The 23,658-nt window shown below is 48.5% G+C and overlaps 1 protein-coding gene across 4 annotated transcripts in view; it reads left to right on the forward strand.

Annotated features, from left to right (window-relative positions):
* The window catches only part of TIAM2 (TIAM Rac1 associated GEF 2), a gene marked incomplete at both ends in the record, with an annotated part of 113,066 nt that overhangs the window by 40,133 nt on the left and 49,275 nt on the right, over positions 1-23,658 (forward strand). For all 4 annotated transcript variants that reach the window (XM_080699965.1, XM_080699966.1, XM_080699968.1 and 1 more), the window contains 2 exons: positions 1,805-1,897; positions 3,122-3,385. In XM_080699965.1, the coding sequence (XP_080556091.1) occupies positions 1,805-1,897; positions 3,122-3,385 (357 nt within the window). The remainder of the gene's footprint in view (positions 1-1,804; positions 1,898-3,121; positions 3,386-23,658) is intronic.

A 23,658-nucleotide genomic window follows, 5' to 3' on the forward strand; every position in this document is an offset into this window, starting at 1 on the left:
AAAAAAAAAAAAAAAAAAAAAAAAAAAAAAAAAAAAAGAAAGAAAGAGAAATAAATACACTGATGAAATATGTTTTCTTTATAATGATCCAAGTTGATAGTGCACTACAATTTTTTTTTTTTTTTCTTAAGCTGGGCATGGTGGCGCATGCTTTTAATCCCAGCATTCGGGAGGCTGAGACCAAGGGTCGCTGTTCACGGACAACCTCAGCTACTTAGTGAGGCCCTCTGCAATTCAGTGAGACCCGGTTTCAAAATAAAGAATAAAAAATATGGCAGAGAATGTAGCTCAGAGGTCGAATGCCCCTGGGTTCCATGCCTGGACCCCCCCCAAAAAAATTTTTTTTTCTTCAATCCCACATGGTGGTGCAAGATTGTAATCCCAGTGCTTGGGGAGGCTGAGGCAGGAGGATCGCAGACTTGAGCCAGCCTCAGCTACCTAGCGAGGCTCTCGGAGCTTCACAAGACCCTGTTTCTAAATAAAAATAAAATATGTCTAAGGGTATAACCCCAGAGGTAGAAGGTCCCTGGGTTCCATCCCCAGTACCGTACGCACACACACATACACACACACACACCCCTTATGATCTGCTCTGATTTTTAGTCACAGTCAGTTTATACCCCCTATTACACTCCTTCTCTTCAAGCCCTCTTAGTCTTTTCCTAGTCTGTTGGCTTCTACTCTGTTCAGTGACTGATTGAAGGTACTCGCAAAGATTGCTTTGGTCACTACGCTCTGCCAAGCTCTGCTGGAGGCCCAGAGGCAGAGATGCAGGGAAACAGCTCACTGCATCTTCACAGCGGTCCCAGCGCTGTGGCTGGGGCAGCTCGGGCTCCCAGCTGCGGCCCCAGAGAGGGAGGAGTGTGCTCCAGGTGAGGGTGCAGCCAGGAGGGCTGGATCCATCCAGGCGTTTCTTTCACCTTTATAAAGTGCCTACCCCTCCTCCCCAGTTGTTTCTCAGCAAACACTTATTGTATTGAACTGAATTTATTTCAATAAGAGTATTGTTTAGTCTCAAAAAACCCCCCACAAAACAACATTTACTGGTGGAAAGAGACACATCATAAAGTTGATCATCTCACTCACTCTGTGTTTGTGGTATAGATTGCACCCAAGGGCATTCTACCTTAGAGCTAAACCTCAAGCCCTATTTTAGCTTTTATTTTGAAGCAGGGCCTCACTAAGTTGCTGAGGCTGGCCTCGAACCTGTGATCCTCCTGTCTCAGCTTAATCACTCAAGGGAGCCATTTTGCAGCCTTAGGCACATTTTCCTGTGTGCACTGCAGGAGGAGCCATCCATCTTCAGAACCCTCTCACCTTTTTCCTTTTTATGGTTGAGTAATGTTCCATTACATGTATATAACACATTTTGTTTATTCTTCCATTCTCCCTTGGACAATTGGGTTGTCCCACCTGTTGCTGTTATAAAAGAATTCTGCTCTGAACATGAGCGTGTGGTCGTGACATTTCTCTTGTTTGTTTGTTGGTCTTTTTGTTTGTTGGTCTTTTGTGGCCCCGGCGATGGAACGCAGGGTGTTGAGCTTACCACAAGAGCTTCACCACTGGGCTCCATCCCGGCTGCTGTGGCTTTTGAGTAAGGTCGTGCACTCAGGTTTCTTAAACCTTCCTGTCTGACGTGTTCCTCTTTTTTCTATCCCTGCCAGAGATGCGGGCTTTCGAAACAGTTGTACCTAGGACTTTCTCAGCATACCGTTTTTACGAGACCCGATGCTTGGGTGTCCTGCGGGGCGGGCTGGCGAGGCGATGACTTGGTGAGGTGGACTTGTTTTGTTTTTCGCCCTAGGGTTTGCAGTCACAGCACAGGTGGACGAGCGCCAGCACCTCAGCAGGATATTCATAAGTGACGTTCTCCCCGATGGCCTGGCGTACGGGGGAGGTGTGTGCCGGGCGGGGTCTCTGTCCTCTCTCATCTCAAACGCGGGCATGAAGCCTGCTAGTGAAGTGTGCATGTGTTGTCAGAAAGGGGTTTCTCCTGGAATTCAAAGAAAGTAAGCGTAAGAGTTGAACTGAAGCAGGGCGTGGTGGCACGCCTATAATCCCAGTACTTGGAGGCTGAGATAGGAGGATGCCAGGTTTGGGGACAGCCTCATCAACTTAGCAAGACTCTCACCAACCAACCTAGCAAGACTTTTTTTGGGGGGGGGGGTTCTGGGGATGGAACCCAAGGGCATTCAACCTCTGAGCTATACTCCCTGCCTTGTTTTTTAATCTTTATTTTGAAACAGGGTCTCACTTAGTAGCTGAGGCTATATGTGAACCATGATCCTCTGGTCTCAGCCTCCCAAATGCTGGGATTATAAGCGTGCATCACCACTGCCCATCTCAGCAAGACCTTTTTTCCAAACAAAAAATAAAATGGAAAAGAACTGGGGGTGTAGCTCAGAGGTAGAATGCCCCTGGGTTCAATTCCCAGTACTGCCTTTCCCACACAGGATGAGTTTAATGGAAAATTTACACACACACACCCCCACACACATACACAGAGAGAGAGTGAAAGTGTGTGTGTGTGTATGTGTGTCTGTGTGTCTGTGTGTGTTTTAAAAGAGAGAATATACAGATAGAGGGAAGGAGAGGATGTGAAAGATAGAGACTAATATTATTTCCCAGGCCATTTAAAATCAGAACACTAGAAGAGTTAATGCATGCCCGCCCCAAATTATCTCGTATTAAAACTTCCTAGCCAGGTGTGCTGGTGCATGCCTGTCATCCCAGTGCTTGGGAGGCTGAGCAGGAGGATCACAGGTTTGAGGCCAGCCTCAATAACTTAGATCCTATTTAAAAAAAAAAAAGTAATAATAATTAATAGGGCGAGGGGTACAGCTCAGAGGTAGAATGCCCCTGGGTTCAATCCCCAGTATAAAAAAGATACAAAAAACCGATCAACCAACCAACTAAATAAAAAAACGAACAAATGCACAACTCAAGACACGATTCCTTATGATACCAGCTTCTAAACACCGTACACTGTGGCACCTTCGCGGGAAGCAACAGATGAAGCAGTCTCTTGAATACATGGTCTGAGCGTGCAGCCTTCCCTCATCTTCGAGTACTTTTCTTAGTAATCTCTCTCTTCTTTCCTTTCCCCCTTCTTGTTTCCCAGGGCTGAGAAAAGGCAATGAAATCGTGGCCTTAAATGGGGAAGCCGTGTCTGATCTTGACCTCAGGCAGATGGAGGCCCTGTTTTCTGAGAAGAGCGTCGGACTCACTCTGATTGCTCAACCCGTGGACACCAGAGCAACCCTGTGTCCTTCCTGGTCAGACAGCGACCTTCTCTCCAGGGACCAGAAGGGTCTGCTGCCCTCTTCCAACCAGTCCCAGCTGCTGGAGGAATTCCTGGACAACTTCAAAAAGAACACAGCAAATGGTAAGGCCATGTTCTGTCTTCATCCCTACCTGCTGGCGTCAGTGGGCAATCTCTTCGTGTTAGAGTTTTGCTTTTGCAAGCTCAGAGGAGGTCAGCGGTCCAAAGAACAGCTCCTAATGCTATTACGAGAACGCGGATGCCATCGGAATCAAGATTCTGTGCATGTTAGTAGTTACAGCACTTTCATGCAAGTAGAATATAATTATTTTCCCACACAGTGTTCTTGAAAATTGCAGACTCTTGAAAAGTGACCGCAGTAGGTAGGACTGTGGCTTGAAGACAGGCGCGCGCCTGCGAAAATTCCCCAGCGGGAGACTCATCTGCTTCCAGCTGAGTCCAGGGCAGAACCGTACTGCAGTGTGTTGGCTCCTGGAGCTCAGCTCTTTGACTCTGTTGGCTGGTGCCGCTTTCTCAATGAGCAGCAGACTTTTAGTGGGGATTGTGAATTTCAAAGCTTTGTTGAGGCCCAGACCTGGAAAGTCACAAGCCGTGTGTTTCACGCTGGGTCAAATTCCCAGAGGTGGACATCGTCCGAAGACTTAAATTTCTTATTATCCACGCATATTTCACATCTTGCCAGCTAGTAAGTTAGAGGCTGAGGCTGATCAGGAACATCTGGAGCTCCTCTCTGAGCTCCTGGTGGAGACTGGCGAAGCCCCAGGGGAGCCCGAGCAGGGGGTCTGCTTCCTGGGAACGCATGGCATCATTTTTACACTGGCCTACATAGATGATGGCGATGTGCTTGCCATCGCTGCATGGTTACCAAAAATGAACAGAAAACACAAAAGAGATGCAGTCGGGATGGATTTAATTATAAAGCAAGTTTATTAGGCCATTTTTAGAATTAAAAAACCAGATTGTAAAATTTGTGATTCAGTAATGTAGCCAGCACTTCCTCTCCTGTCTTGGGCTTTTCCCCAGTTTAAAATACCATTAAATCCACTATTGGCATATAAAAGGGAGCATCATAAAGCAAAAAATGGACAGGGCGTGGTGGCACACGCTTGTCATCCCAGCGTTCGGGAAGCTGAGACTGGAGAATCACGGTTCAGGGACAGCCTCAGCTACTTAGTGAGGCCCTTTGCAACTCAGTGAGACCTGGTTTCAAAATAAAGAATAAAAAAATAGGGCAGGGGTGTAGCCCAGAGGTTGAATGCCCCTGGATTCCATCCCCAGACCCGCAAAAAATAAATAAAAATAAAGCAAAAATGGGATTAATTAATTACTTGGTTATTTTATATTAGGGCCATCATTCAGCGACCCTAGGCTGCTGTCACAAGACTGAGGATTCCGTGTAATTCATGCGGGCATCCATCTCTTGGAATCATGATTCTTGAGGGATACATTCACTACCTGTGCTACACCTCTGTGCATTTTATCATAAGAAATCACTACAGCCTGTAATGCCTTGATACTTTCAGAAATGAATAGAAAGCAGCAAAGGGGCAGATTTACTACCCTCCCCCTCCTTATTTTTGCGGTTCTGAGGATGGAACCCAGGGGCATTCACCTCCGAGCTATAGCCCCTGCCCTATTTTCTATTCTTTATTTTTGAAACAGGGTCTCACTGAGTTGCAGAGGGCCTCACTGAGTAGCTGAGGCTGTCCGCGAACCGTGATCTTTCTGTCTCAGCCTCCCGAATGCTGGGATTACAAGCGTGTACCACCACGCCCGCTTTCTCCTCTTTTTTTAATAGTAAAGATCAAGCAAGCCGGTGAATTGACATTTGTTTTCCACTTTGAGGGAGGAAAAAGATAGCTTTTCTTTTTTGGGGGAAGGCGTTCTGGCCGTCTACACCTTGGGGACTTAGCTAAGGAGTCTTGACGTCTCTGTGTGCGGGAGCTTGGCTAGTCAGGGCACAGGTAGCCACCTGCCTGTCCGCATCCTTCCTTCCTGGCCCCTACCGCACCGGGTTTAACTCCCTGAGTCCCAGGTGGCTGTTGCAGAGTGATGCGCTCATTTGGAAACAAAACGGCCTGCAGGGGCTGCTCCTCCATGCACTGTGCAGTCGTGATGTTTTTCTTTCTTTGGGGGTCATGTTGCTTGTGAAGCCAGTTACATACCTGTGAGTGACTATCTCAGAAGAAGGACTGCTCATTTTGAAGGTGGTGCTGGGGGAGGGATAAAATATGAGATGTTAGGTAAGAAACTGAAAGAGAAAAGAAAGCCCCAAAAAGCCTCTGTTTGGACATGGCATGTTTATTTATTATAAGAGAACCCTGTGTTTCTGAAGCCCTGGGAGTGGCGTGAGGACTGACGCATGGGCTGTGAGCCAGGCCTGGGCTGGGGTCCCCGTCGTTCATGCACAAGGCGCCCTGGGCAGACCCCACCCACCCATCATCCTTGTGCCTTGGGACCATCTCCAGATGGTCCCTGGAATCGAGCCCCTGCTGCACACAGCAACGTTTCCCACGCCTCCCACCGTCTCTCTTCTCAACTCTTTGGGTCTCCTTCAAAATCAACTTTTATACCCAGCTCGTGGCTCAGTCTCCGCCTTTGTGTGAGCTGCTGGAAGACTTCAGTTTCCTCATCCAGAGGAGGATGCTGCTCCCCTCCCCTGCCAGGAGGCCGCTGTGAGGTCAAGGGAGGTCATGTGCGGCATGTCCAGTCCAGCCCCTGGGTGGCAGGGATTCTGCATTTTTTTTTTTTTTTTTTGGCAGGTCTGGGAATGGAACCCAGGGGCATTTGACCTCCAAGCTACACCCCCTGTCCTATTTTTTATTCTTTATTTTGAAACAGGGTCTCACTGAGTTGCAGAGGGCCTCACTAAGTAGCTGAGGCTATCTGTGAACTGTGATCCTCCGGTCTCAGCCTCCTGAATGCTGGGATTACAAGCGTGTGTCACCATGCCCGGCGAATTCTGCATTCTTGATTCTCTTTTCTCTCCTTTGTCACTTAATTTTTAATTAAAAATTACTTCGATTTGTTTTTGTAAAGAAGTAGAAAACAGTACTGTTACTAAAAATTCTTACTAAAAAAAAATTTTTTTTTTTTTTGTGGTACTGGGGGTGGAACGCAGGGGCTTTTCTACCTCCAGGCTATACTCCCAGACCTATTTTCTATTTTGTTTGGAAACAGGGTCTCACTGAGTTGTTGAGAGCCTCACTAAATAGCTGAGGCTGGCTTCGAACCTGCACGATCCTCCTGTCTCAGCCTCCCTAGCACTGGGATTACAAGCATGAGCCACCATGCCTGGCTTATTAAAATTTATTTAAATGACTTTGAAAAACAGTTTTTTTGTTTGTTTGTTTGTTTTTGTGGTATTGGTCCTGGAACCCAGGGACATTCTTCCTCCGAGCTATACTCCCAGCCATATATATATATAATTTTATTAAAATTTTTTTGGTGGTACTGGGGTTCCTGGAAGCCCTTCTACCTCCAGGCTACACTCCCACGGGCTACACTCCCAGACCCATTTTATACTTTTTTATGTGGAAACAGGGTCTCTTAAGCCAGTGTGGCTGGCTTCGAACCCGCGCGATCCTCCTGTCTTCACCTCCCAAGCGTGGGAATTACAAGCGTGCACCACCACGCCCAGCCCCGGCCCTATTTTTTTATTCTCTATTTTGAAACAGGGTCTCACTGAGTTGCAAAGGCCTCACTAAGTAGCTGAGGCTGTCCTCAAACCACGCTCCTCAGGTCTCAGCCCCCTCAGTGCTGGGATGACGAGCGTGCACCACCACAGCTGTCTGAAAACCAGTTTTTAATACAGCTTTGGAGTGTGCTCAGCAGCGGTCACTTGCCGTCTTCTTCCCCCTTAATTTTCCACGCCCTCGGCATTATTAGTAGATGACTGCACGCCTGAAGAGAGAGAAGGAAGGCAGGCTTTGATTCCTTTTGTGGAGAAGCCCGTCCTCTGCCTGTTAATTGCTCTCAGGAGGAGACCTGCTTTTAAAAAGTGGAAGCTACAGTAATATCAGAAGGTGAAGGGAGAAGAAAGTGTCCAGTGGGCGTGCTGGGCCATCCCAGTGGACTGTTCACTAACGCCCACCTGCTGCGAGTTTAAAATGTGTTAGGCCCCAGGGACAAGCTCCATGGAGCTCAGGGCTTTCAGTCTACTTTTGATTTGGGGCAGGGGTCTAGACATTTATGTTGATTTACTTTGGTCTCTTGCTTATGTTTAAAAAGAGAAGAAAAAATTATGTGAATGTATCTCTGACTGTAGTGACACGTCCTTCAGAGCCAGGTAAGTGGTTGTCGCTTGCCCTTCAGGCTCTGTGTTGGAAGAAACCATATTTGAGATCCCTTGATGCACAGCTGTTTCATTTAGGGAGACGGGTGTCTGACTTCAAAGCGTAGGAGACTCACAGAATGCAGTTAGGAAAGTGCAAGCTCTGGCCCTGCCATGAGAGCGCCTCCTGCAGGCAGTTTTGGGTAGTGCAGCTCCACTTTCAGCATCGGCGGCGGCTTAGTCGCTGGGGAGAACCCGGGCAGCGTGCGTTCACTCACAGCGCTCCGTGGCGGTGTCTGCTGGAGGTGGACCTGGACCTGACAGCAGGATAACTTTTCCAGAGCCCCCCTGTCCAAGATCTTGAAGGTTGAGTGAGATAAAATGTCAAGTTCTCAGCCAGTGGTAGCAGTTGTGCTTGGTGGTGTTTGCGCCTTCAGAGACCACATGCCCCAAACCAGCCCTGTTCTCCAAAGCGCTCAGAAGGCGGCTCAGCACATGGGTCCCCCCCATCACCAGCTTTACTATGGGATGCCTCTGGATCCCAGGAACTGAGGATCCAGTTCCTTTGCCTCCTAAGAAACAAAAGACACTTGGTTTCTTGCCATTAAGGGTTTGAACTTCTTAGTATCCCCAGGAAGAGCGAGTATCCACTGCTGTATTTGACCAGAGTGGAAATATCATCTGTGAAGACTCTATAGAGAGGATTGGTTTTTACCACTGGAATCCCCCGAGGCTGGTGTCCTGCTGGAGCCCACAGGGCCACACTGAGAGGTTGGTGTGGGCACCGTGAGGCCTGGCCGGAGGAGGCGGTGGAGAACCAAAAACTACAGCAGTGGCCCTAACCATCCCCCGCCCCAGCCCATAACCTACCTGTCCGGCCCCCTGTCAAGACCACCAATGGGAAAACGCCATGGCTGTGTAACTACCCCTATCTCCTGGTGCCCCATAAAAGCTCCTAGTCTGTAAGGCAGGGGCTCCTGGCTCCCTCCAGGTCAGGTGCCTCCTCCCAAATTTATTCCCCAATATATCTGCTCCTGTTGTTAAGCTGTGTACTCCTGGTCCCGATAGATACCGACATATGCTATTTACCAACAGCTGATGTACCAGACCTGTTTATCCTGGGACCCATTAATACTGCTTTTGCAATTTTTTTTTTTTTTTTTTTTGGTGGTACTGGGGTTCCTGGAAACCCTTCTACCTCCGGGCTACACTCTCAGACCCATTTTTTAATTTTTATTTGGAAACAGGGTCTCTTAAGCCAGCGCGGCTGGCTTTGAACCTGCGCGATCCTCCTGTCCTTGCCTCCCAAGCACGGGGATTACAGGCGTGCGCCACCACGCCCGGCTCTGCGTTTGCAATTTTACGTGTTCTGTTTCTAGTGTTCACCATCTTTTGAACAGTTCGGGCAGCTTTTGTGGAGGTCTCGATGGGCACAGAGCTCCGGAACAAAGTCCTCATGTGAACAGCACCTTCGTTGTGGTGGGATGGGCTCTCCGCTATAAACAGCTGTTGATACCACCTCAGTAGCGTTGAGGGTGTGTTTAACTAGAGGCAACATGGAGAAGACCTCTGTCCTTACTAGTAGGCAAGTGAAGGTCGTGGTGCCCTGAGGTTGTCCCCTACCCCAACCCTCACGCTCCCCTGTGAACGGCTCTCGTTTTGAATTGAAATCTGAGTGGGGTTGCCTCAAGCTACCCAAGGCCACTTAGATGTAAGTTTTCTCTCTGGAAGAATTCCTCTTGGGAGTCCATGGCTCCACTGTACAGCTTTGCACTGGGGGAAAGAATTTGGGGGCTGGCTCTGGTGTGGCCAAGCCGTGTGCTTCCTGTTTGTAGGAGGCAGGGCGAGCTGGATGAGGGCAGCATTGAGCTCGGGGAAGGCTGTGTGTGTGTGTGTGTGTGTGTGTGTGTGTGTGTGTGTGTGTGTGAATCTGCTGCTAGTGAGTCTGCTGGCTGACACGCTAGACTCCCAGATGTAAAAACATATTAGTGTTTCTAAAAAGGGTGGTGCATTTTTTAAATTTAAAATAATATCTGATTGGGAAATACTGGTTTTCCCAGGAGTTGGCACTTTGGTCTCAGAATTCTTAGTTTCTTCTAACTGCTGGAGGTGGGTTTTGGCTCAGTAAGCACACGGCCTGCTGTTAGCAGGGTGGGAATTAAGAGCCCGATGCCCGTCCTCTAGAGAACTGAGTTCTTTGGGGACCCAGTTCCCTTCATCCTAGCACTGCCACAGTGGTTTCTCTTTAGCGCTTGCTTTTATTTTTATTATTTCCAGTCTCTTCCTTTATGCAATTATTTTTTGTTGTTTGTCTCTATTTTGGCACTAGGGATTGAACCCAGGGGCAGTCTACTCCTGGGCTACAACCCCAGCCTTATTTTTCCTTTTTTTTGAAACAGGGGCTCACTAAGTTGCTGAGGCTGGCCTTGAACCTGTGATCTTCCTGTCGCAGCCTCCCAAGCACTGGGATTACAGGAATGTACTACAATGCCTGGCTTTGCATTTACTTTTTAAAAGAATGTTATTGGTGCAATATAATTATACGTGGTAAGGAGAATCAAAGTGACACTCTCATATATGCACACAACCACACCTAGTTCCCACTTTTAGAGACAAATGTCCCTTGACAATATCTTCAGTTTTTTTTTTTTTTTTGATTGGTAATATATGAGCACAGTACAAAATCCCAGTGGAATAATTCTTAGTGATAGCTAAGTCCCCTGAAACTATACAGTGTTTAAAAGCATGGGCCTTAACTCTGTGTCCTGGGTCCCACCTCTCACACTGGCCGGGTGACTTTGGGTAAGCTGTTTGACCGCTCTGGGCTTAGCTTTTTAACAGTTATAAAATGGTCTAGGATTTTCTGGGATTGATGAACAAGTATTTGGAAAGGCATATAGTAAAGGCTGAATACGTGTGTGTTAAATAAAATAGATGACTTCCTCTTGCTTTGTTTTTGGCTGCCAGGTTTCCCCTCTGGGGTAATCTTTGTTCGCGGTTTATTTTCCATGCTGGTCTGGAGGAGCTTAGTGTTGGGTTGGAGGTGGATTGTTTTTCTGTCTTCACTGCATTATTTAAAGTGTGTGACAGTGGTGGGCAGAATAATGGGCGCCCTCAGATGTCTGCACCCTAATCTGCAGAGCGCAAATGTGGCAGAAGAGACGTAAAGGGCAAAGGAGCCTTGTTGGTGGGGTTTAGTGAAGGGCCTTGAGGGGGAGTGGGCCTGGGTTGCCTGGGCGGCTCAGCGTCGTCACGGTGTGGTGGTGCCGGCCGATACTCCCAGGATCTGGAAGGCTGAGACGAGAGGACTGCAGGGTTGAAGCCAGTCTCTGCGATTTAGCAAGACCGTCATCAAATCAGTGAGACCCTATTTCAAACTAAAAAATAAAAAGGGCTGGGGGTGTGCAGCTTGGAGGTAGAATGTCTCTGGGTTCAATCCCCAGAACAACTAAAAAGAAAAAAGGGAAAAAAAAAAAAAGAGAGAGGGCGGCCGGAGTGTCAGAGGCTGGGGTGGTGTGGGCCGCGAGCCAGGGAATGCGGCGGCCTCTGGGAGTTGGTGAAGGAACGGAAGGAAGCCGTTGTACCCGACGGGCTCCGGGTCTCCAGAAGGAAGGCGGCCCTGCTGGCCTCGGCGTCTCCCCTCAGAGCGGTGAGAGTATACCTGATATGTAAGTGAAGAGAGACGGTCCCTGCAGTCAGGGTGTGAGGACAGGGGCAGACAAAACTCACCACCCTCAGTAGCACCCTCTCCAGTCCCACTGTTCCCAAACCCGATGGTCTCTGTGGAGCCGCTCGTGTTAGAAGTTATTGAGGACCCGAGAGGTCTTCTGTTACCTGGTCGTTTATTATATTAGGAACTGAGCATGGTAGCACACGCCTGTAATTGTAGTACTTGGAAGGCTGAGGAAGGAGTATGGCAGGTTCGAGGCCAGCTTCAGCGATTCAGCAATCTAGTGAGACCCTGCTTCAAAAAAAAAAATTAAAAAAAAACAGGTTGGGGTATAGCTTAGAGGTAGAATGCCACTGGTTTCAATCTCCAGCACTATACCAACTCACACACAAATTATATTAGAATTTTTTTTGTGTGTGGTAGGTACTGGGATGAAACCCAGGGGCATTCTACCTCTGAGCGACACCCCCAGCCCTTATTTTTTATGCTTTATTTTGAAACAGTCTCACTGAGTTGCAAAGGGCCTCACTAAGTAGCTGAGGCTGTCCGCGAACTGCGATCCTCCTGCTCAGCCTTCCAAATTCTGAGATTACAAGCGTGCACCACCATGCCCAGCTTTGTGGTTCTTATTTTGAAACAGGGTCTCACTAAGTTGCAGAGGGCCTCACTGAGTAGCTGAGGCCGGCTGAGTACCTGTGCTCTTCCTGTCTCAGCCTCCTAAATGCTGGGATTACAAGCGTGCCCACCACACCCAGCTTATATTAAAAATTTAAACCAAGAAATTGTCAAAATGTTCATTATTATTATTATTATTATTATTTTTTTTTTATTTATTTATTTATTTATTTTGGTGGTACTGGGGGTGGAACCCAGAGGCTTTCTACCTCCAGTCTACACTCCCAGACCTATTTTATGTTTTATTTGGAAACAGGGTCTCACTAAGTTGCTTGAGAGCCTCACTCAGTAGCTGAGGCTGGCTTCGAACCTGTGCGATCCTCCTGTCTCCGTTTCCCAAGCGCGGGGATTACAAGCGTGCACCACCACGCCTGGCAAAAATGTTGATTAATTTATTTTAAAGTAAGAGTGAATTGACTTCATGTTAACATAGTAAACATAGTTTTAATCCCGTGTGAGAGGAGTAGCCTTGTTTTTCATGGTTCTTCACTGTAGATCTTAGTCAAAGACTCTGGTGCCACTCTGGTGCCAGGTCAGGAAGGGCGCTGAGGGCATCTGGGGATGGGTGAGAGGTGGCGGCTCACTGTGGCCCCCGCCCCGGCCAGCCCTCTCCAGGGCACTGCGGAGACAGAGACCCCGCCTGCCTCGGCGGCAGCTCAGTGCTCCATTTCACCACCAGGAATCCTCAAGCCGTAAGTAGAACTAAAGATTTGCTAGAACATAAGAATCAACGACTACAGAAGACGGGGCGTGAAAGAAGGGACGTCCCCGTGTCCTGCCTTCCGCTCTGAGCTTTGCAGCGGGGTGCTCGTGCCCACGTGAGAGCCCGGCGGTGGTGTGTCTCTCGTGCAGAAAATCCGACTCGTGGCTAAGAGGGAGCTGTGCCTCGGCTTAGTCCTTGAGACGAATCTGGGATACAATGATTTGACTCTTAGAACTTTTTTTGTTTAACTTGAAGTTGGGAAACAAACCTCTCCCATTAACCCCAGGTTCAAGAACTTCAGTCCAGGAAATGACACACAGTTTCCCACACACAGTAGGTGCACCTTGCTGTTAACTGCGGACAGCGCCCTCGGGCCTGGCTGAGAAATTAGCGGTCCCTGCACAAAGCTCTCCGTTCTTTAACTTCTCTTTCCTGTGTTCACTTGGTGACTCCTTAGTGACTGCCTCTTCTGTGATGGGACTGTTGTGGGCGTGGTAAACACTGAACACAGCGTATAAATAAATCCTTGCCCATCTGGAACTTGCTGATATTTTAGTGTATAGAAATAGGGAATAGACAAAACATAATAAATAAGGAATTTATCTAGCTTACTCTCAGGAAACATGTGCAAAAAGGAAAAGAGGTCAGGGCCGGGGAAACAGGACCAGGCAGGTCGCTGCTGTGAATCAGGTGGGCCTCAGGAGGAAGAGGACACATTGGAGCGAAGGCCTGAAGGAGGCCAGGGGCGGAGGCCAGGGACCGGGCCACGTGGACATCTGGACGCAGAGCTTTCCAGGCGAGGGAACAGTCCCAGATTCCTGGGGTTATTTTGCAGTGGCAGGTTTAAGAATGGGGCGGAGGCCAGTGTTTCTGGAAGAACAAGGTCCCCGCAGGGCGAGAGGCCAGGGGCCAGGTGAGGCCAGGGGAAGCATCTTGAGGTCTGCCTTTTATCTAAAGAAAACCAGGTGCTGGCCCGTGCGCTTTTTTTTTTTAATTCCTGAAGCCTATTTTATTTTAGTTAACTAATTAACTTACTTATGATACTGAGGATTGAACCCAGGGGTATTCTACCTCCAATCTACACCCCCAGACTTTTTATTTTTGGGTTGAAAACAGGGTTTTCAGATACAGAGATTCTTGCTCTGTTGCTGTGGCTGTTCTCGAACCTATGATACTCCTTGTCTCAGTCTCCCAAGTACTGGGATCACAGGCGTGAGCCCCATGCCTGCCCTTTACTTTTTATTTTGAAACAGGGTCTTGCTAAGTTGCAGAAAGTCTTACTAAGTTGCGGAGGCTGGCCTCAAGTCTGGTATCCTCCTGTCTCAGCCTCCCAAGTACTGGGATTATAGGCATGCCACGCCACGCTGGGCCATTCCATGTGTTTGTTCAGAGAAGTGATGTTGAGTTGATGCACACTTTACCGGGAGCGCTGAGTGGATGCTGGCAGTGGGAGCTGAGCCCCAAGGCTCGCTCAGAGCTGGCCGAGGGAAGGGGCCGCTACACCTCACTGCCAGCCACAGTCTGAGCAGCCGGAAGGTGCAGTCGCTGTCAACCAAGATGGGAGTCCGAATGTGGCATAGCTTCGGGGACAGACCAGGACATCTGGGACACTTTGTGCTAAGCCTCTGTTTTTACTTGTGTCCGTGATGATTTTGAAATTTTTACAGTGAAAGTCGCTCTCCAAAATCCACCTCAAAATTAGCAACATGCAAGCCAGGCGTGGTAGCTCACGCTTGTAATCCAGCATTCAGGAGGCTGAGACGGGAGGATTGTGGATCGCGGTTCGCGGCCAGCCTCAGCTACTTAGTGAGGCCCTCTGCAACTCAGCGAGGCCCTGTTTCCAAATAAAGAATAAAAAATGGGGGTAGGAGTGTAGCTCAGAGGTAGAACGCCCCTGGGTTCCATCCCTGGTACCGCCAAAAAAAAAAAAAAAAAAAAAAAAAATTACAACATGCAGAAAGAGATTTGAGTGACAGCGGCTCACTCTAAGATTTTCACTCCCCGTGAGGCAGACACACATCCGTTGATAGGGGAAGCGCACCGACGAGCTTCTGAAACGCAGTTGCAGCACTTCAGTTCCATTCGCTTCCGACGACTCAGTGACGATCCGTGGCATCTTTCGAATGTCTTCCGATGCTCCAGTACTCGGCCGTGGCTGTTTACACATTGTCCATTCCCGGGTAAACCCTTTTGTCCTTTATCCTTGCCTATGGCCCCTTTGCATCTTTAGCCTGTAATGAGAGGATGTGACCAAGTTCACATTATCCAATTTTGTTACTTGGTAGTTCTGGGAAAACTTTTTTTGGGAATAGGGGTATGAAATTGTTAGGAAAGTTACTGCGTGTCTTGTAGCCCTGGCCGCTGCCCCTCGAGAGGCGGCGGTGGAAAGCCCCCCTTCCGCGGTCTCCTCAGCGGCCCGCCGTCGGGTCTGGGCGTCCAGGGAAGCGCTCAGAGTCGCACCACCTGCTGCTCCCCTTACCTTTCCAACGCTGTTTTCTCCTACAGGCCTTTTGTGAGTCTGAGCCTGGCTTCGGGGTTGCCGTTGACGGTCATGCGGGGGTTCAGTGGAGCTGAGGCATGGGAGCAGGCCTCACGGAGTAGTATTATCAGCACTATTTGAGTGTTCGTTAAATTTCATCATTATCATTTCATAAAAGTGATGGGGAGGGAGCCAGGGGGTTGACAAGAAACCCAAGTTCTCTAGGCCTGATGCGCATGGCCCTAAGTGTCCGTGGCCAGGTGCCCGGCGGGCGTCCTTTGATCCGGAATAGGTCAGTGTGTCTTTGCCAGGAAAGGAGGTAAAGACATGCGAGAAATGCTGTGTAAGAGGTGAAGTGTGGATAGAAGCTTTATAATTTCATCGGTCTGGGGAGTGGGATTTTGCAGAGTCTTTATTCCAGCTTCCCCACTTCTCTTCTAGGACTGCATTCTGTAGGAAGCGGGTACTGCCTGCAGGTTGCAGAAAGATCGGGGCTCGCCCGGCTTTGAGCTCTGCAGCCATCCTGTCTGAGTACTGGCACACACGTTGGTATTTCCTGACTTGCGGTATCACTCTGTGTGCCTGTCATAATTTACCTGCTCTGCAAACCCCTTGAAAGCGGGCTGGGGAGAATGCAGAGATGTGGAAGGTGCCGCAGCTGGCCAGTCCTTGGCAACTCGCGGGCGTTGAGTAAGTAGCTACTTAGTGAAAGGAAGGTTATTAGGATCTCCTAGCTGGGGCCGCGGGGGATGAAAAGAATCCTGGGCGCACACCCTGAGGCTTCTGGAATTCTCTGCTCTCCATCTGCCGCAGAGGACCAGACTCTACCCGCTTGGCTTGCAGCGAGGGCAGGGACCCCATGCTGGCCCGTCTGTGCTCTGCTGGGAACCAGGCCTCCGAGTCTTCCCCTCCACCTGGGAGCCCATGGAGACCAGCTGGTGCCCCACGTCTGCTCGGCTTTGCAGGGTTTTTTTTTGTTTATGGGGCAAGTACTGGGGATTGAACCGAGGGGCATTCGACCTCAGAGCTACATCCCAGCCCTATTTGATTTTGAAACAGTTCTCACTAAGTTGCTGAGGCTGGCTTTGAACCTGTGATCCTCCTGTCTCAGCCTCCCAAGTACTGAAAGTGCAGGTGTCTGCCGCCATGTCCGGATGCTATTGGTTTTAATGGGTCGAGTGTTGTCTCTGACGTAGATAAACCCAAACCACAAGTAAAAAGGAACAGTAAGTTCTATGTAACGCGCATACTCATCACTGATAGGGAGATGCGCCTTGAGTGTCATTTGGGGATAACGGTATTTGTAAAAGGCTCTGAGCCCAGAGGCGTCCGGGGTCTAGTTCCTGCCTCTGTTTTGTGTGAGTGTGGACAGGTTACTCTTAAAATGAGGGATTGGATGGAACAGGTTAAACTTTATTCTTTGTCTTTCTAAAATACACATATTTAATGGAATTAAAGCAAGGATTTAATGACAGTGGGAACGCACATTTCTTCTGAAAGCTTAGGAAGTGAAAGAAGCCAGGTGGCGGCCCAGGCATTCCATTTGGTTCTGCATGGAAATCTCATTACCTCCTCAAATAGAGTCAGGCCCTGACTGCCGGGGAGAAGGTGCTTGCTAAGGTCCCGGAATAATAGCAGGCTGTCTCGGTAGAAAGATCAAAAAGTGCCTTAGAAGCACTAATTATCCCTTGTATCACCCCGATGCAGCAGAGATGTGTTATTATCACTTGGCTCGCACGGCTGGGTAAATCAAGGCACAGAGACACATGAGGTCACTGGTCCCTTGCACAAGGTCATAGTCAGGACACAGGACAGTGCTGTGGTGGCTGATTTTCCACCCACCTGGGGGAATGTCTGCATTTTAACCGTGGTTTCCTCTTTTAAATAATTCTTTATTAATATACATAGACTAAAATCCAGTAATAATTTTCCCTGCAGTACGGCAAACTGAGACGTAACCGAAAGGATGCCGGCCCTGTCTTCTTATCTGGGTCTGATCTGGGAGTTGGGTGGCGATGACCCCTGCCTGCCCTGGGTGGGGGGGGTCCTGGGGAGGGGTCCTCATCTCAGGCTAAGATCCGTTGCTTACAGTAATACTTTCACTATCTTTATTCAGGTGTCATTCCTGATGGCTCATACTGATTTTTGTTAACCTTGTAATATGACCTTGTATTTCCTATGATTCGGGGTTTTTTTTTTTTTGGTGACATTTATGGTGGAGTTTTACTGTAATTATAATTTATCTACTTTAAAATCTGCACTGATGTTTTTTTCTGAAGCTCCAGTGTGGGCTGGGATGTGGCTCTGTGGTAGAGTGCCTGCCTGTCACGTGTGGGGGTCTCTGCTTCATCCCCAGCACCATAAAAAACAAAACAAGAACAAAAACAAAATAAAAAACCATTTTTTTAAAAATGCGGAGCAGAAACTGGACATGGTGGTACACACCTATAATCCCAGTACTTGGGAGGCTGAGACAGGAGGATCACAGATTTGAGACCAGCCTCAGAAACAGAGACTCACGGCAGCTGAGTGAGACCCTGTGTGAAAATAAAAACAAAAGCAAAACCCACAAACAAACAAACAAACAAACAAAAAAGGAGCAGGGGATGTAGCTCAGGGGTAGGATTCCTTGGGTTTAATCTCCAGTCCCCCCTACACACACACACACACACACACACACACACACACACACACACACACACAAATGCTGGGCACGGTGGCATGAACCTTTGATCTCCCTACTCAGGAAGTGAAGACAAGAAATTGCAAGTTCGAGGCCAGCCTGAGCAATCCGGCTAGACACTGCCTCAAAGTAAAATCACAAAAAGGGGAGGCCTGGGGTTGTAGTTCAGGTCCACAGAGTGCTAGCCTACTGTGTGTGAGGTCTTGGGTTCTAGTGCCAGCACTGAAACAAAATTGAATAAAACTCATAGTTTATACAGTTCACCTTTTAAAGTATACAATCTGGTAGTTTTTAATATATTTGTGAAATTGTGCAATATAACCACTAACCAATTTTTTTTTTTTTTTTTTTTTTGGTACTGGGGGTGGAACCCAGAGGCTTTCTACCTCCAGGCTAGACTCCTAGACCCATTTTATATTTTATTTGGAAACAGGGTCTCACTAAGTTGCTGAGAGCCTAAGTAGCTGAGGCTGGCTTCGAACCTGCGCGATCCTCCTGTCTCAGCCTCCCAAGCGCAGGGATTACAAGCGTGCGCCACCACGCCGGCACCACTATCCAATTCTGAAACATTGTCATCACCTCAGAAAGACCTTCCTCCGACCCCACGCATGCTCACAGAAGTCCGTCCTTATTTTCTCCCTTCCCCAGCTCCAGGCAACCACTAACCTACTTTTTGTCTCTATGACTTGACCTATTGTGAATATTGCATATAAACGAAATTGTAAACTATGTATCCTACCATATCTGGTCTCTTTTACTTAGGGTGGTGTTTTCTAGGCTCCCCCATCCATGCTGTAGCATGAATTAGTACTTTATTCTTCTTCATGACTAAATAGCATTCTGCTTTGCCTTCTGTTAATGTAGTAGAACAGTAGCATGTACTGAAAAGAGGTATCGCTCGTGTTTCCTTTTTCCCATAGCAACATTCTCCAATAGAATATTTTTTATTATTTTTTATGGTACTGGGGAATGAACCCAGGGCCACTCTACCTCCAAGCTACACCCCCAGCCCTATTTTTAATTCTTTATTTTGAAACAGGGTCTCACAGAGTTGTGGAGGCCCTCACTAAGTAGCTGAGGCTGGTCTCACACCTGGGATCCTCCTGTCTCAGCCTCCCAAGAACTGGGATTACAAGCGTGTACCACCATGTCCGGCTTCCAGTAGAATCTTGTGCATACTTTTTTCTAGTTTTTTGGGTTTTTTTTGGGGGGGGGGGAGGGATCTTTGAATAGAATTTCAAATAATTAGTTCATAAGAGTTTTGAAATAAAAAATCCACTCTGTTGAAATTCTTAAAGTGAGGGGGGCATGGTGGCACTCATCTATAAAACCAGTACTTGGGAGGCTGAGACAGGAGGATCCCAGGTGTGAGAACAGCCTCAGCTACTTAGTGAGGCTCTCAGCAACTTCACGAGACCCTATTTCAAAATAATGAAAAAAAGAAATAGGGCTGAGGGGAGAGAGTGCAGTTGAGGGCAGAACACCTCTGGTTTCAGTCCCCCGTACTACACACACCGAAGAACTTCTTTACGTGGCTGGATTGCAGTGCTGTGCACTTTCTGCCCGCGGCTGTGATTACGTGCAACACCTGGGTGGCCCTCCCGGCCCTGGCGTGTCTGGTGTCAGTGTCTGGTGGGGCCACAACCTTGCTTGGGGGTCTCTTTGATTATCTATTTGAACTTTGCATCAGGGGCCCCGATGAAGGAAGGCGGGAGGTCCTTGACCTTTCTATGTCTGCACACACCACCTGGGCCACAGCCACGGCCTGTCTGGAGAACGAGGGTGTGGGCATGGCCTGCTTTGTCTTCTGCACCCATCCTAAGGAGAGCTGTGCGTCAGTCATCTTGAACGCGGCCGGCAGCGCTCCCGCCCTGGTGACACCTGCCATGTTCCTGCCTTCTGAGTGTTCGCTAGACTCTAAGGCCATTCATCAGCAGACCTTGGATCAAGTCAGGGCAGCCTGTTATTAAGACACATTTCCTGCTGGCATTCGCCTCTGTCTCTGAATCACCAGTGGCTGCTGGCATTGTCAAGACCGTCACCGATTCGACTGCGACCCCGGGTTAAGTGGACTTGGGGAGATTTATGAAATTCATATTTTTTTGGCATGATATGTATGCCGTGATGGAATTTACTTATCTGCAAACTTGACAATGGCATTCAGACTGCTGCTCGGAGATTCCTAGACACAAGAATAAGGAGAAGGGCAGGTGGAGAGGCCTAGGTCAGGGTCAGGCAAGTAGATTGACTTTGATGTCTATGAAGTGTGTCATATCAAGGGTGATCTTCTGCTTGACGGTGCGGTCTAGGTCTCAGTTAGCTTTGAATGTGGTCCGCTCAGTTCTTTTTCTCGCTCCTAGAGCAGATCATCTGTTATTTCCATTAAATGGATTTTTCTCCTTTTGTCTTACTGATGATGAGTAATATGTACCTGGACGACGGCAGAGCAGATGCCATTAGGTATCACACACCGCGGTGCGTTAAAGTCAAAGCATGAGTAAAACTTAGGGAGATCTGAATTAGTTAGAAACAAGCATTGCTATGCAGAGCTTGCACGTTTAAATTGAAAAGTTGAAGTGCCGGGCATGGTGGCGCACGCTTGTCATCCCCGCGCTTGGGAGGCAGAGACAGGAGGATCGCGCCAGCCGTGCTGGCTTGAGACCCTGTTTCCAAAGAAAAATATAAAAAATAGCTCTGGGAGTGTAGCCCGGAGGTAGAAGGGCTTCCAGGAACCCCAGTACCACCAAAATATAAATAAATAAATAAATAAATAAATAAAAATAAAAATAAATTGAGAAGCTGAGGGAGCCTAACCCTCCCTTAGGAACTCACTGCCCACTGTTCTTCCACCATGGCTGTGTCTCGAGCGTTTAATGTCTCGTCTTCCACGAGTGGGTGAGGCTCAGAGAACTGAACAGGCATCTTAATTTTGTACTTAACAAAGTGCTGATATTCCTCAATTGGCAGCTTTGATTTACCCAAATATTTATCATTTCTTAAAATTACATTTGTACTTAAAGCAACAACAACAAACCAAAAGACACATAAGGAGAAGGAGTCGGATGGAATGAGTTCTGAGTTTCTTTTCTGATTTAAAGTTCTTTGATTCTCTACAAGGTGTTCAATGATAGAATTGTGCCATAGAAATTATGAGACACTGAAAAACTGAATGGATTTTGAGCATAATTCACCTCAACCACGGTATCTGAAGTGGGTAGATTGATAGAATGTAAGTCTTAGATGTCGAGGACTATAATGCCACCGTGGATTATGTAGTTGAAAAGATAATTAAACCACTTAGTATTCACTTGTGGCTTCTTCGATGCTATTTTTTAAACCCTTTTCTTCACTCTAAGGAATATCCTATAGTTTTCACACCCGAGAGCATTTCGAAGGATCGATGATTTAATCAACTAAGCATTTTGGAGCCTGGGATGAGAATCCCAACTAATTTCACTGTGCTGTTTACCCAGATGTCGTACTTTCACCCGCTCTCATGAGCGCGTCTGGTCTGTCTCTGGGGAGCCCGGCCCGATGTTCCTGTGGTCTCCGCGCTCTCTCCCTGAGCGCTTCTGCATCCTCGATCCCACTTGACTCTCCCCAAAAAAGAGCGGAGGTCCTGGCCATGGCGAGAGGCAGGCAGCAGAGGAGCTGGCACTGCCCGCCCGCTGGCCTCTTGCGAGTGTGTGGGTCTCCTTTTTGCCCACCGCGATGGTTCGGGGACAGTGGCACGTTGTGGTTGGGGCGCGGGCACCAGGCCCCTCGCCCTGCGCTCATCGCTCCCGTGACTAAGCGCCGTCCTCTCGCACTTTATGGAGGAGATCTGAGCTGAGGACGGGCTCTGCTTACACACCAGCACGGTCGTTGACTCCCCACGGCCCCCAGCGCTTTCGAGTTCCTTAAGGAAGCCAGTCCCTGCTTCCTAGACAACGTTGTGACCTTGGAGAGTCAGGGCACGGTGGCTGCGCCGCCAGGACACCCTGGCCAGTGTGGGGAGGCCGTGACTTGGTCGCGGCACTGGCGGTGGGCTTCTGGAGTGGTGAGGGCCCACCATGAACATATTGAAGCACTTGGTTTGTTTGTTTCTGTTGTTTGTTTGTTTGTTTGGTTTGGTAATAGGATTTGAACCCAGGGGCATCCTTCCTCTGAGCTACACTCCCAGCCTCACCCACCTCTCTTTTTTTTTAGAAACAGTCTCACTAAGTTGCTGAGGTCTCACTACTAAGTTTCTGGGGCTGGCCTCAAACCTGCAATTCTCCTGTCTCAGCCTCCCATGTCCTGGGATTACAGACATGTGCTACCACGACAGGCTTGAAACACATATTTTTTAAAATTGCAAATTACCTTCCATTCATTTTTCTTCTTGTGCTACTATATATATGTTGATTTTATGAAATTATATGTAAAGGTAAATTAAGTATGATTTTATTTTCAGGATAGTATAGGTATGATTTTTATTCTAAGATAATAAAATATTTTATCAAAACTAGGGATTTGGATCTGATAGTGCTGACAGTCAGTGTACTACATACACACTTTGAACGCGATAAACAGTTTAAAAAGTTCCCAGGGGCTTGGGTCTAGCCTGGTGACTGAGCATTGCTGATCAGGCCTGGGGTTCAGCCCCATGTGTTCTCAAGCCGCATCCTTCTAGTCAACTTCAGCAGGGCCCTCGGGCCACAGACAGGAGCGGGGCTTTTTGTGTGCTTTTCTAACTGAATGCCACAGGCCGGGCGATTTCTAAACAGCACCTGGCTGGCTTACAGTTCTGGAAGCTGGGAAGCCCAATTGGTGGCAAGTTTGGCAATTCTGATTCCAGCTGGTGTCTGAGCGCTCCAGCCTCCTTGCATGGCAGAAAGCCTTTTGGGGGCCAGGGAAGAGGCGAGCCCACCCCGTGAGCCTCCGCCCTAAGGCCGCTTCAGGCCTCCCCTCCCCGCGCTGCCCCACTGGGGCTGGTTACCTTTTCAACACACAATCCTTGGGAGACATTGAGTTCATAGCAACCACCATCATCCACTTTTCAAAAACATGTCTTCCTGTACTTAAGAAAACAAATGTTCTGCCATTTTGCATTTCTTTTTTGTGGCCATGGAGATTGATACTGTCTTGAGAGTCTCGGTCAGTGTCTCTTAGCATTGCTGGCCCCAAGGTCTCAGGAGTCAGGCTTCTGGGAAGAGGGCTTCTTCTGGGACCAGTGGTCCCTCCTCAGGAGGTGGGTTCCTGGTAGCCGCAGGAGCGGAGCAGTCCTCGCCCTGCTGAGAGCCCCACGCTGCCTGTGGCGCTGCGGTCCGCTCGTAGCCACCTGGGTGGCATCCAGGTCTGGGAAGAAACTCGGTGCCTCTTCTCTTTCTACCTGGTTGAGTGAGGAGGAGGCAGAGGGCAAGACTGGACTATGGGATGGCGCTAGCTGGATGAACCGAACGTGACAGCTGCCAGAGAGAATGAGGGTCAGGATTCCTTAGGGTTAGGCTGCAGGTGGGGTGCCGGCAGGGACACCCCACGCACACCAGCCCTCTTCCAGGCTTCTGATGTCACCAATTTCCAAAGAATTTCCCCTTATACCTGTAAGAGTTAGCACCTGAATATGCTGGCGCTTCTTTCACAAGCAGGGGAGATAAATGCCTACACACCTACGTAGTAACTGTGCTAGATTGGGTTTGGAAGTGATGTCACTATAAACTTCATATGCAGATTACCAGCCATGTGGGTGAGCAACCTTGGCTTTAGCATTTCCTGACTTTTCTAAGTCAATACCCAAGATAATACCCCGACACAGGTTTTGCCCTTTAATTGCGAAGGGTTGGGGGTTGCCAGCTGCTCGGCCGACAGTGGCACTGATGGGGTACATCCTGATGCATAGTTCAGGAAGAAGCCGAATGAGGAGGTGTCTCA

This window comes from Muscardinus avellanarius (genome assembly GCF_963383645.1).
Source record: "Muscardinus avellanarius genome assembly, chromosome: 8".
Classification (NCBI taxonomy): domain Eukaryota; kingdom Metazoa; phylum Chordata; class Mammalia; order Rodentia; family Gliridae; genus Muscardinus; species Muscardinus avellanarius.